We start from the raw sequence: 12,814 nt of genomic DNA, 5'->3' as shown, positions 1-12,814 counted from the left end.
CCAGGCTACGGCTCAACAAGTCTGTCAGGCTGCCACTTGGACTAGCCTGCATACCTTTTCGAAGCACTACAAAGTGCATGCTCATGCTTCGGCAGATGCGAGCTTGGGCAGACGCATCCTTCAGGCGGCTGTCGCCCACTTGTGAAGTTAGGCTCCGCCTACTTCTTAGTTTTTTCTGTTTATTCCCACCCAGGGACAGCTTTGGAACGTCCCATGGTCTGGGTCTCCCAAAGGAACGATAAAGAGAATTTTGTTACTTATCGTAAATTCTTTTTCTTATAGTTCCGTATTGGGAGACCCAGCTCCCTCCCTGTTGCCTGTTGGCAATTTTCTTGTTCCGTGTGTTATCACCGGCTGTTGTCGTGGACAGTCTCCGGTTGTTCTGGTTCTTACTCGGTTCTACTTGTGGGTGGCTATTCTCCTTCAGCTTTTGCACTAAACTGGCTAGGACTGGCTCACCAGGGGTTGTATAAGCTCATGGGGAGGAGCTACACTTTTAAGTGTAGTACTTTGTGTGTCCTCCGGAGGCAGAAGCTAAACACCCATGGTCTGGGTCTCCCAATACGGAACTATTAGAAAAAGAATTTACGGTAAGTAACAAAATTCTCTTTTTTCACGTGATTGTGTCACCAGCATCATTCAGAGATCGATAAGGCAGAAAATAGGGCAGTATCAAAGCGACTGAGGGAGACCAGGCAGAATATAGGGAAATGGAATGTCATAACCCCCCCCCCTCCTCCCCACACCCCCACCGCAGGAGCCTCGCCCCTCTGCCCAGTTCTTTTGCAGCCCTTGCCAGATTGACATCCCAAAAACAGGATACTAGCTCCAGTTCACTTGTCATTCAGTCAGTGTGGATCTCAGTAGTGGTTCAGTTATCTATATATTTTTTTTTTTTTTTTTCTTCTCTCCTTCCTTTCTAGATCGTCTTCTATAAGAATGGGGCCAATCAAGGTGTAGCCTATAAAGATGTTTTTGAAGGTGTATATTTCCCAGCTATATCGCTCTACAGAGGCTGCACAGTAAGTACATAGTGAATTTAGCTGTACTTGTGTTTTTTAGAAATACAAAATTAACATTATATATACTGACATCTTTTGAGATGTTAATAATACTATATTTCTTTTTCGCTCCTAATTGGGAGACCCAGACAATTGGGTGTATAGCTATTGCCTCCGGAGGCCACACAAAGTATTACACTTAAAAGTGTAAGGCCCCCTCCCCTTCTGGCTATACACCCCCAGTGGGATCACTGGCTCACCAGTTTTGTGCTTTGTGCGAAGGGACTTCCTAAGTCGCCGGGGTGTGGCCGAAAGGGTATGGTCTCTTCACCCGGACGGGTTTCAGGAGATCTGGCGCCGCTGACAGAGGCCGGACGTCGATCTAATGGCGTCACGGCACAACAACAATGTGCCAGCTTCATGGCACGGTTTCACAATCATCGAGCTCTGGCGGCAGACGCCTTAGTTCAGCATTGGTCGCAGTTCCAGCTACCTTATGTGCCACCTCTGGCATTGTTGCCCAGAGTGCTGCGTTAGATCAGGTCCGACTGCGGCCGCGCCATCCTCGTCGCTACAGATTGGCCGAGGATGTTGTGGTTCCCGGTTCTGTGGTGCCTCACGGTAGGCTAACCGGGGGCACTACCAGACCAATCAGACTGGCTGTCTCAAGGGCCATTCTTCCATTTGAATTCTACAGCCCTCAACCTGATGGTGTGGCATTGAGTCCTGGAACCTAGTGTCGTCAGGATTACCTCAGGACGTGGTTGCCACCATGAGACAGGCTAGCATACCAACGTCCGCCAAGATTGACCACAGGACGTGGAAGATATTCTTATCTCGGTGCTCGGCGCAGGGTGTTTCTCCCTGGCCGGTTGCATCGTCTGTTTCCTTCCTTCCTGCAATCTAGGTTGGAAAAAGGGTTGTCGGTCAGTTCCCTTTAGGGACAAGTCTCAGCGCTATCTGTATTTTTTCAGAAACGACTTCCTCAGGTACGCACGTTCCTACGGGGAGTTTGTCTTCTCAGCACTCCGTACAGGCGGCCGTTAGAGCCCTGGGATCTGAACAAGGTTCTAATTGCTCTCCAGATGCCGCCTTTCGAGCCTTTGAAAGAGGTCTCCCTTCCCGCTTTTCTCGGGAAGTGGCCTTCTAGTAACGGTCTCGTCTCTTAGGAGAGTTTCCGAGCTAGCAACGCTCTCATACAAATCTCCCTTCCTGGTCCTTCACCAGGACAGGGTAGTTCTGCGTCCGATTCCGGAATTTCTCCCTAAGGTGGTATCCCACTTTCATATCAATCAGGATATCACCTCACCTTCTTTGTGTCCTCGTCCAGTCCATCAATTTCAGAAGGATTTGCATCTGTTGGTTCTGGTGAGAGCACTCAGGTTCTACTTCCCGCATGGCGCTCCTGCGCCACCCGGATGCACTCTTTGTCCTTGTCGCTGGTCGGCGTAAACAGTCGCAAGCTTCTGAATCCACCCTGGCTCGGGGGATCGAGGAACCAATTCTTGAAACCTACAGTTCTACTGGGCTTCTGGTTCTCTCAAGGCTGAAGGCCCATTCTACCAGAGCCGTGGGTGCATCCTGGGCATTACGGCACCAGGCTACGGCTCAGCAGGTGTGTCAGGCACCTACCTGATTGAGTCTGCATACTTTTACCAAGCATTTTCAGGTGCATACCTACGCTTCGGCAGACGCCAGCCTAGGTAGATAAGTCCTTCAGGCGGCGATTGCCCACCTGTAGGAAAGGGCTGTTTGACGGCCCTATCACGAGGTATTCTTTTACCCACCCAGGGACTGCTTTTGGACGTCCCAATTGTCTGGGTCTCCCAATTAGGAGCGAAAAAGAAGGGAATTTTGTTTACTTACCGTAAATTCCTTTTCTTCTAGCTCCAATTGGGAGACCCAGCACCCGCCCTGTTTTCTTGGGGTTTTTCGGTTTTTTCGGGTTCACATGTTGTTCATGTGGTATGGTTCAGTTCTCCGATGTTTCCTCGGATTGAATTGGTCTTTAAACCAGTTATTGGCTTTCCTCCTTCTTGCTTTGGCACTAAAACTGGTGAGCCAGTGATCCCACTGGGGGTGTATAGCCAGAAGGGGAGGGGCCTTACACTTTTAAGTGTAATACTTTGTGTGGCCTCCGGAGGCAATAGCTATACACCCAATTGTCTGGGTCTCCCAATTGGAGCTAGAAGAAAAGGAATTTACGGTAAGTAAACAAAATTCCCTTCTTTTTTAATATAGGTTTCTATTAATTTTGGACCTCATTTCAAGTATCCACCGAAGAATCAGTCTTTCCGTCCGGTAGGTATTTAAAGAAGCCCTGTCCTGTGTTTTGTTTACAGGACTCCTTTTTTTTTTTTTTTTTTTTTTTTTTTTGGTCCCCTGTCCAAAGATTTTTGGATTATCAAATACCAGATGCCAAACTAATGAATGTTTTTGTTACATTCCTACAGATGAGCGACATGGCCTGGGAGGCGGTTGTGGAGCACACGTTAGCGGATGTTCTTTACCATGTAGAAACTGAAGTCGACGGCAGAAAGAGCCCTCCGTGGGAGCCTTAACACTAGTTTTTATATTTGTAGGATTTTTTTTTTTTTATTTTGTTTTGTTATCCCCCTCCATCACAAATTTTAAAAATTTACTGCAAAATAAAAATATCCATTCTGTATCAATACATCACAGTTTCAAGAATTCTGCTTCTTGTCCTTGAACGCAAATTTTAATTGTTTGCTTCTAGATGGGGAAAAATCTGTCCTGGTCGTGCGGTGGCATGACGCTCAGCTTGGTAGAGTTCTGCCATCTGTACAGGACATGGACCACAAGGAATTGATACAGAAAGTATATTTTTTGGGGGAAAAATGATTATTTTTCACTATACCTTGACTAAGTATTTGCAAAAAACCCGTAATAACCCTTCTAATATCCAGACTTTGGTCAGGTTTTTATTTTTAAATATACATAGGGAGAACGTGGTAGGGATCGTTGGTGCTTGATCGAAAATATAAACACAAACATGCAAAGGTGTCATGTATTCTTAAAGTTTTCCCATAAGTGATATACCAAAAAATGATTGGGGATCCCACTGATCCAAATACCCCCATATTGTGATCTCTATCAGATCCCATCATTCCTTGACTGAGCCCTGGCTTGCTTTACGGTTACGTACTAATGGGTCAGAAAGTTGAGTGTTTGGCCAAATGTATTTTTTAAGCAGATTTGCGCAATGCGTCATCCAAGTATTCATATCCAGCAACATTTTATTATCTTTGATCAAGTCTTATCCTACTGTAAGGACTGCAGATGTCCGGCCATTCGCCAACACTTCAGCAAAGTATTATATGCTTCCTGGTCACCGAGGGTTGCCTTGTGCGTCCTGAATCTTGTGGTTCGCTCAGATGTATAAAATTACTTGTATTTCTTTTTAAATAAAGTTTTTCTTTTTTATTATTTACAAGAGTGTGAATTTGCAAAGTGTTGGGGGTAGAATCGTCTGTTTTGTACATATTGCAGGGGGCTGGGTAATATGTCCGCGACCTATATTGTTTGCTAGGGCAGAAAGACGTTCCTACTGGTGGACTGGACACTATGTATTGACAATCCAAATAAAACACCTGGCTAATTATTAGCTTTGTCCCTCCCCTATGCTTTACACTGCAGGCCTGTATGCTCAGGCTACTGACAACTAGGCATTACCAATCCATGTGTCAATAGGGTGTGTCCATACAAAGTCTGACCTCCCGTATGAGGAAATCAAAAGCGGTAGGTACTGACTGTTTTCCGCCTCGACCGGTGCTTCTTCACACTCAGACTCATCCTCAGTGATGTGGAATGCAAGCGCGCGTCTCAATCGATGATGTCGGGACTCTGGTTAATGCAGTCGGGGCGACTATGGGCCTCACAGATGAGATATCTCAACAAGTTCCTTGAAGATTTTATGTTGGAGGAGACAAGCAATTCTCCCCTGTACATGTTGGAATAGAAGCGCTTATTCAGAAGTGGGAGCGTCCGTCCGTTCCCCCCCCCCCCCCCCTTCCCTTGACAAAAAAAGCAGACTGCTGTCTTTAAGCACTTGTGGGACACATCAGCAGGAATTCTGAAGCCGGCTATTGCCAAATACCTGCACAGCCCGTACTTGTGATCTGGCTGTTTAATTTGGTAGATCGGCTGACTGATAAACTGGAGAGAAATTCTTTTCTAAATTACTACTGTTGCAAGGAGCTGTGACTTTTCTTACCGAGTCGTCAGCTGCTGCTATCAGATTGGCAGCCCGTTCAGCAGGATTGTCTACTCTGGCCGGAAGGGCATTGTGGTTGAAGGGCTGTCCAGTAGACCTGCACACTAAGACATTATGTTCAGGGCCTTGTGACGGTTAGCTCCTTTTTGGTAAACAGCTGGAATATGCGATGAGGACTGTATCCAATTTCAAGTCCTCCCGAGGTTATGCCTTTTTCTGACGCCTCATTGGGGGACACAGGACCATGGGTGTTAGGTGTCCTCCTATGGATAGGCAGCATAAGTAGATGCAAAAGCATAGCTCCTCCTCTGCAGTATACACCCCCTGGCCGGGCCAGGCAACCTCAGTTTTAGCTTAGTGTCTGTAGGAGGCACTTCCTTTTCAAGGTTTATTTTTTGAGGGCGACTGTTTCCTTTTGGGACCGATCTCCCACTACCATCGACGGGCGGGAACGTGGAGTGTCTCCTCCACGTACCCCCTCCTGCAACGCTGGACGACGGGTTCCACAGACAACGATTTTTTTTTTTTTTTTTTTTTTTTTTTCCCAGAGCCTAGGGTAGAGGCCTGTGCCCCTATAGCCCAATTCCTCAGCCCCTCTTTGCAGTCTCTGAGTTGAATATGGCACTGGTGTGACCGGACACAGCAAGCTGACTCTGCTATTTTCACTGCCTGGATGGAAGCAGTGTTTTAAGGTGAGATCTCCCCCTGACTGGTTTCCCAGACAAAGGGAGAAAAGATGCTGCAGGGAAGGCTCCCAGGACATTTACAGTATTTATTATATGAGAAAGTCCCTTGCTGAGTGCAAGGAAGAGAGCCCCAAGGATCCTGCACACACAGTGTTAACTTTTCTCTAGCTTGCTGGCTGGAGGAGGGGGGGGAAGTCACTCCTGTTTGCAGAAAGTCCTGCAGATAATTTCCCAGTGGCAGGGGAGGGCCCAGGGCTCAGGGACTCACGCTATTTATTTGCTCTAGCAGAAAAGCCGGCTGATAGCACACAGCTTGTCACTGGTTGACTGGAGGGAGAGGGAGGAAAACTATCAGAAGCTCCCTTCCCGCCATTTTTTACTACCCAAAGCAGGGGGGGGACGACACATACACTGACTTCATCTTCACGCTCTTTTAGCGCTTAATCCTTCCTGAGGACAGGGCCATCGGCTGATTCTGGTGAGGTGCTTGCTTCACTTGTAGCTCTGCTGAGCATTGCTCCACCTCCAGGCATACTCCTATTAGGAACATGCAGAATGCTAAGGGCACTAAGAGTGCTAAGGCCCACATAGTCTATTATTCAGCCTGCACTGCCTGCCACACTGAACTACCACGTAAACACACCTCTCCGAGTCCTGTGCCCCTATAGCCCCCCTGCCACCACCGTCAGCCCAGAGCCTAGAGCTCCCAGCCCACTGGAATGGGCACAGTTTCTGTCCCAATCCATGGAATAACTCACAGAACCTGGTGCTGGCTATGCAATGTCGTCCTCCACACCCTTCTGGGTCCCTGGACGGATTGCAGCCTGAGGATACCCCTATGGAGGATCCTTCTGAGGTAATCTGGGCACATGCTTCACCGGTTGCAGGGATCAGGAAAAGAGCACACGGCCGGGTGTCTCCAGCGGGCTCTCCCTCGGGAGCACACAGGGCAGGCTCCTCCACACGCTCCACAGCTGCTGGAGGAGGGAGAAAGCTGTTTATACCAAGAGGATTCCTTGGTTTCAGCCTCCCCAGATGATCAAACTGCAATAGACTCCCTTATAGCAGCAATCAACCAAACTCTGCATGTGGAGGATCCCCCATCCACTACCACTAACCATGCGGTCTCCTTTAAGAGGGCAAGGAAACCCCAAAAGGTTTTCGCTGATCACCCAGAGTTTCAGGATATCCTCACAAAGCAAAGGGAGAAGCCTGACAGGCGCTTCGGTAACCAAAAACTCATGGGGTCCCGGTGCTCTTTTGCCTCACCTGCCCCTAAGGGCTAGGCCGATCCGCCCTCGGTCGACACCCCCCCCCCCCCCTCCCCCGGTCTCCCGCCTTACCACAAAGACGCTCCTGTCTTTACCTGATGGTTCCTCCATCAAGAACCCGACAGACAGGTGGAGCACCTCGCCCGCTCTGCTTTTGAGGCTGCGGGTTCCTCCCTCTCACCATCCTTTGCCACTGTGTGGGTTGCAAAGGCGATCTCGGTCTGGGCAGGGTCGCAAAGGCGATCTCAGTCTGGGCAGAATCCCTTAACACTTCGCTTGAGGAATCCCAGTTCACTCATACCTTCACAGAGGTAACAGCTCAAATTGCCGCTGCGGCGGAGTACCTCATGCAGGCCTCATGGACGCTGCTACCTGCGCAGCGTTTGCCGCCTCAAATACCATAGCCATCCGTAGAGCTCTCTGGCTCCGACCAGGGTGAGCGGACTCTGCCTCCAAGAAGTCTCTCACAGGCCTTCCCTTTTTTCCAGACCGATTGTTTGGCGAACGTCTGGACAAGCTCATTTCTGACGCCATGGGAGGAAAGAGTACCTCCCTCCCCCAGCTGAAGTCCAGGACGACCTTCACCAGACGTCCACAGTAATCATTCCGCTCCTTTCGGAACTGATTTGGTTGGTCGACATCCCGTGCTGTCCCCACTCCAGCCGCGGACTACGCAGGGACCGACCGACCTCAGCTCTCCCCGAAACCCACTTCGTCATGGCAGCCTAGACCGAAACAGTCCAGGACTAGGGGGACTCTGCCACGACGTTTTCCCCCCTCATGACTCCTTCAGCGCCCCGGAAGACACACTCATTGTAGGAGGTCGACTGCGGCTCTTTCATCACATTTGGGCTGCCGCCTCAGACGACAAATGGGTGCGAGACCTTGTGTCTTCCGGTTACCACATAGACTTTCGGACCCGACCCCCCCCCCCCCCCCCCCCGAGTCGGTTCTTTCTCTCAAACCCCCAAAGACTCAAACGACGCGAAGCTTTTTTTTTCTCAGCAATCCACTCACTCCAAACAGCAGGAGTGATAATACCTGTCCCAGACGACGAGAAGTTCGGGGGTTTTTATTCCAACCTCTTTGTGGTCCCTAAAAAGGATGGGTCAGTTTGACTCATCCTGGACCTCAAACACCTAAACAAACATGTGCACGTACGGAGATTCAGAATGGAGTCCCTAAGGTCCATTATTGCATCCATGGTCGAAGGGGAATTCCTCGCCTCCATAGACATCAAGGACGCGTACCTGCACATACCCATCTCCCCAGATCACCAAAAGTTCCTCCGCTTCGCAATTCAGGACTCCCAGTTTCAATTCGTAGTTCTACCCTTCGGCCTTGCCACCGCACTAAGGGTCTTCACCAAAGTCATGGCGGTCGCCATGAGCGTCCTTCACGCCAGGGTAGTAGTCGTTCTCCCTTACTTGGACGACCTCCACATCAAGACCCCCTTCTGCGACTGCTCAACCAGCGTACAGATCACTGTGGACACCCTATCCCGCTTAGGGTGGCTAGTAAATCTGGACAAATCATCCCCGATCCCATAACGATCCATCACCTTCCTGGGCATGTCCCTGGCCACCCGTCTGGGCTTGATCCTTCTCCCTCAGGACAAGGCGATCACTCTTCAACGAGCAGTACGCCGCCTTCTACGTCCTCCGTCTCGCTCCATTCGATTCAGCATGAAAGTACTCGGCAGGATGGTGGCAGCTATGGAAGCAGTACCCTTTGCTCAACTGCACCTCCGCCCACTGCAGCTAGCCCTTCTAGCGGCCTGGGACAAGAGTCCCTTTTCCCTGGACAGACATCTTCACCTGACGCCTTCAGTCAGGTACGCACTCCACTGGTGGCTTCGGTCCTCATCCCTATCGAAGGGGAGATCTTTTCTCCCAGTGAACTGGCTGGTCCTGACCACGGACGCCAGCCTCCTAGGCTGGGGAGCAGTGTACCGGCACCACACTTCTCAAGGACGTTGGACGCCCCAGGAGTCTTTCCTACCCATAAACATCCTGGAACGCCGCGCGATCTTCCTCTCGCTCAGAGTGTTCTGCCCTCTGCTAGCGGGTCGTCAGATTCGAGTCCAATCGGACAATGCGACAGTTGTAGCCTATTAAATCGGCAGGGGGGGCACCCGCAGCAAAGCGGCTTATCTCGAGGCCTACAAGATCCTCAGCTGGGCCGAATCGTCGGGATCAGTGATATCAGTGGTACACATACCGGGGGTAGAGAACTGGGCAGCAGACTTTCTAAGTCGCCAAGGCCTGGCCGCCGGAGAATGGTCTCTCCACCCAGATGTGTTTCTACCCATCTGCACTCGCTGGGGCACACCAGACGTGGACCTAATGGCCTCAAGGTTGAATACAAAGGTACCCGCGTTCATAGCCAGGTCACGCGACCCGCAGTCCATCGGCACGGATGCTCTAGTCTGCTCCTGGCACCACTTCCGCCTGCCTTACATATTTCCACCTCTACCCCTGCTGCCGCGGGTAATCAGGAAGATCAAGGCAGAGGGAGTCCCGGTGATACTGATGGCACCGGACTGGCCCAGGCGCGCCTGGTATGCCGAATTAGTACAAATGCTCACAGACTCATCGTGGTGCCTTCAAGACATCCCAGACTTGCTGACCGAAGGGCCCATTTCCCATCAGAACTCCAGAGCCCTGAAGCTGACTGCATAGCCATTGAGACCTGGGTATTAACAAGAGCGGGATTCTCCCCCGCGGTTATTTCCACCATGATCAGCGCTTGAAAGCCTGCTTCATCCCGCATTTACCATCGTACGTGGAAAATCTTCCTTTCTTTGTCGCTCCATTGGGAGACCCAGACAATTGGGTGTATAGCTTCTGCCTCCGGAGGCCACACAAAGTATTACACTTTAAAAAGTGTAACCCCTCCCCTCTGCCTATACACCCTCCCGTGGATCACGGGCTCCTCAGTTTTATGCTTTGTGTGGAAGGAGGCACACATCCACTCATGCATTCTCATATTAGTTATGTCGCTTGGAAGAAAAGAGGGCCCCCACGGGGCCCCCGGCATGTTCCCTTCTCACCCCACTACGTCGGCGGTGTTGTTAAGGTTGAGGTACCCATTGCGGGTACAAAGGCTGGAGCCTCATGCCGTCTCCTTCACCATCCCTTAGCGGCTCTGGGAGAAGTGGGATCCTGAGCGGTCATCCATTTACTGGGACCGTGCTCTTTCCGCAGCCCCTGTGGGAATCTGCCGGACCGGAGTCTATTCAACCTCAGGGACCGGGCCCTGCATCTCAAAGGTACTCTGTGTCCCCATTGGGGACTGTGCAGGGAGCGCACCTTCTTCCCGGACGCTGCGGCAGCTGCTGAATGAAGGCCGGCGGACTTCCGCGCCGACCGTGCCTGCTTGTCGGGCGCGGTCTCAAATTTAGTCCCCGGCTTCATCGCGGCCTAGTCGCAAAAATCCCGCCCCCGGGCCTGCCTGTCAGGGGTAAGGGCGGGACTGCCGACCTGACGTCGGATGTGAGGGCTGGAGCATCCTGCATGTTTCCTCCCCCCTCACTGATCACTGTGGGGACCCCAGATTCCCTCACTTTCCTGGCGCCGCCCACGGCTCCACTCCTCCCCTGAGAGCTCCGGCAGCCATTTTTTGGCATTCTGCCGGTGGAGGATTCTCAGTGAAGAGCTCTGCAGCTCCGGGGGACCTAAGGCAGGGAATCTGGAGGACACACACACTCCGCTTGTTAGCGGTCGGTAAGCCACACCGGTCACCCGGTGCTGGTCCCCCTAGGGTGCCGGAATAGATACGTATTTATATATATATTTCTGTTCGGTCGGGCTGTATACCCTTTTTTGCCCATATACCCTCAGTGATCATTCTCCTAGGAGACAACAGCATGTCATCCACAAGGAGCAAAGCTATTAAGGCACAGGGTTTTTTTGTGGCCTGTACCTCTTGTGGGGCTATGTTACCTGCGGGTTCCACCTACCCTCACTGTGAGCAATGCTCGACCCCTGTTTCGCTTGCTCAGCCGGAGCCTTGGTCACTAGTGGGCCCCTCCGGCTCATGTAGACCCCCCCCTGCTCCCCCTGTCCAGGCGGCAGGGACAGAGTTCGCCTCTTTTGCTGAGAGACTCTCTGGAGGACGAGGCGGACGTCGCAGCTCAGGGCTCTGACCCTGACGTCGCCCTTAACCCTGATACACCTGAAGGGGACGCCTTAGTGAATGATCTTATCTCGTCCATCAACCAGGTGTTGGATCTCTCTCCCCCGCCTCCTACTGTAGAGGAGTCGGCGTCTCAGCAGGAGAAACACCAGTTTAGGTTCCCCAAACGTACACGTAGTGCGTTTTTCGATCACTCTAACTTCAGAGACGCTGTCCAGAAGCCCAGAGCGGTTCCGGACAAGCGCTTTACTAAGCGCCTCACTGACACGCGTTACCCCTTCCCCTCCGAAGTCGTTAAGGGTTGGGCTCAATGTCCCAAGGTGGATCCTCCAGTCTCTAGATTGGCGGCTAGATCCGTGGTATCGGTTGCAGATGGCTCATCGCTAAAGGATGCCACTGACAGGCAGAGCTCCTGGTGAAGTCCATCTATGAGGCCACGGGCGCGTCTTTTGCCCCGGCCTTTGCAGCCGTGTGGGCACTCCAAGCTATCTCAGCTTGTCTGGCTGAGATTAATGCTGTCACACGCAATTCTGCTCCGCAAGTTGCGTCTTTGACTTCTCAAGCGTCAGCTTTTTCTTCCTACGCCATGAACGCAGTCCTAGACTCTGCTAGCCGTACAGCTGTGGCATCCGCTAACTCTGTGGCAGTCCGCAGGGCCATGTGGCTGCGCGAATGGAAGGCAGACTCGGCCTCCAAGAGGTTCTTAACCGGTTTGCCGTTTTCTGGCGACCGCTTGTTTGGCGAACGATTGGATGAGATTATTAAGGAATCCAAGGGAAAGGACTCCTCCTTACCCCAGTCCAAACCTAAGAGACCTCAGCAACGGAAAATACAATCGAGGTTTCGGTCCTTTCGTCCCTCCGCCAAGCCCCAATCCTCTTCGTCCAGCAGGCCGGAGAAAGGCCAGAGGAACTCCTATGCGTGGCGGTCCAAGTCACGCCCCCAAAAGGCCGCAGGAGGCACTGCCTCCAAGGCGGCCTCCTCCTGACTCTCGGCATCCCCTAGCCGCATCCTCGGTCGGTGGCAGGCTCTCCCGCTTTGGAGACGCCTGGTGGCCACATGTTCAAGACCGATGGGTGAGAGACATTCTGTCTCACGGTTACAGGATAGAGTTCAGCTCTCGTCCTGCGGCTCGTTTCTTCAGAACCTCTCCGCCCCCCGCTCAGGCCGACGCACTTTTTCAGGCAGTGGACGCTCTGAAGACAGAAGGAGTTGTGATCCCCGTTCCCCTTCAGGAACGTGGTCGCGGCTTTTACTCCAACTTGTTCGTGGTGCCAAAAAAGGACGGATCATTCCGTCCCGTTCTGGACCTCAAGCTACTCAACAGACATGTGAGAACCAGACGGTTTCGGATGGAATCTCTCCGCTCGGTCATCGCCTCGATGTCACAAGGAGACTTCCTAGCATCGATCGACATCAAGGATGCTTATCTCCACGTGCCGATCGCACCCGAACATCAACGCTTCTTGCGTTTCGCCATCGGGG

The 12,814-nt window shown here is 51.8% G+C and overlaps 1 protein-coding gene across 1 annotated transcript in view; it reads left to right on the top strand.

Annotated features, from left to right (window-relative positions):
* ASH2L (ASH2 like, histone lysine methyltransferase complex subunit) overlaps positions 1–4,455 on the top strand; it is a 99,551-nt gene extending 95,096 nt beyond the window's left edge. Inside the window, exons 14-16 of the mRNA XM_075343015.1 lie at positions 924–1,022; positions 3,243–3,302; positions 3,455–4,455. Coding sequence (XP_075199130.1) covers positions 924–1,022; positions 3,243–3,302; positions 3,455–3,562 — 267 coding nt within the window. The 3' untranslated portion in view covers positions 3,563–4,455. The remainder of the gene's footprint in view (positions 1–923; positions 1,023–3,242; positions 3,303–3,454) is intronic.
* Positions 4,456–12,814: the final 8,359 nt, after the last annotated feature.

This window comes from Anomaloglossus baeobatrachus, chromosome 4 (assembly GCF_048569485.1).
Source record: "Anomaloglossus baeobatrachus isolate aAnoBae1 chromosome 4, aAnoBae1.hap1, whole genome shotgun sequence".
NCBI lineage: Eukaryota > Metazoa > Chordata > Amphibia > Anura > Aromobatidae > Anomaloglossus > Anomaloglossus baeobatrachus.
Note: the sequence above shows the minus strand (reverse complement) of the source record. Positions and strands in the feature narration are given on the sequence as shown.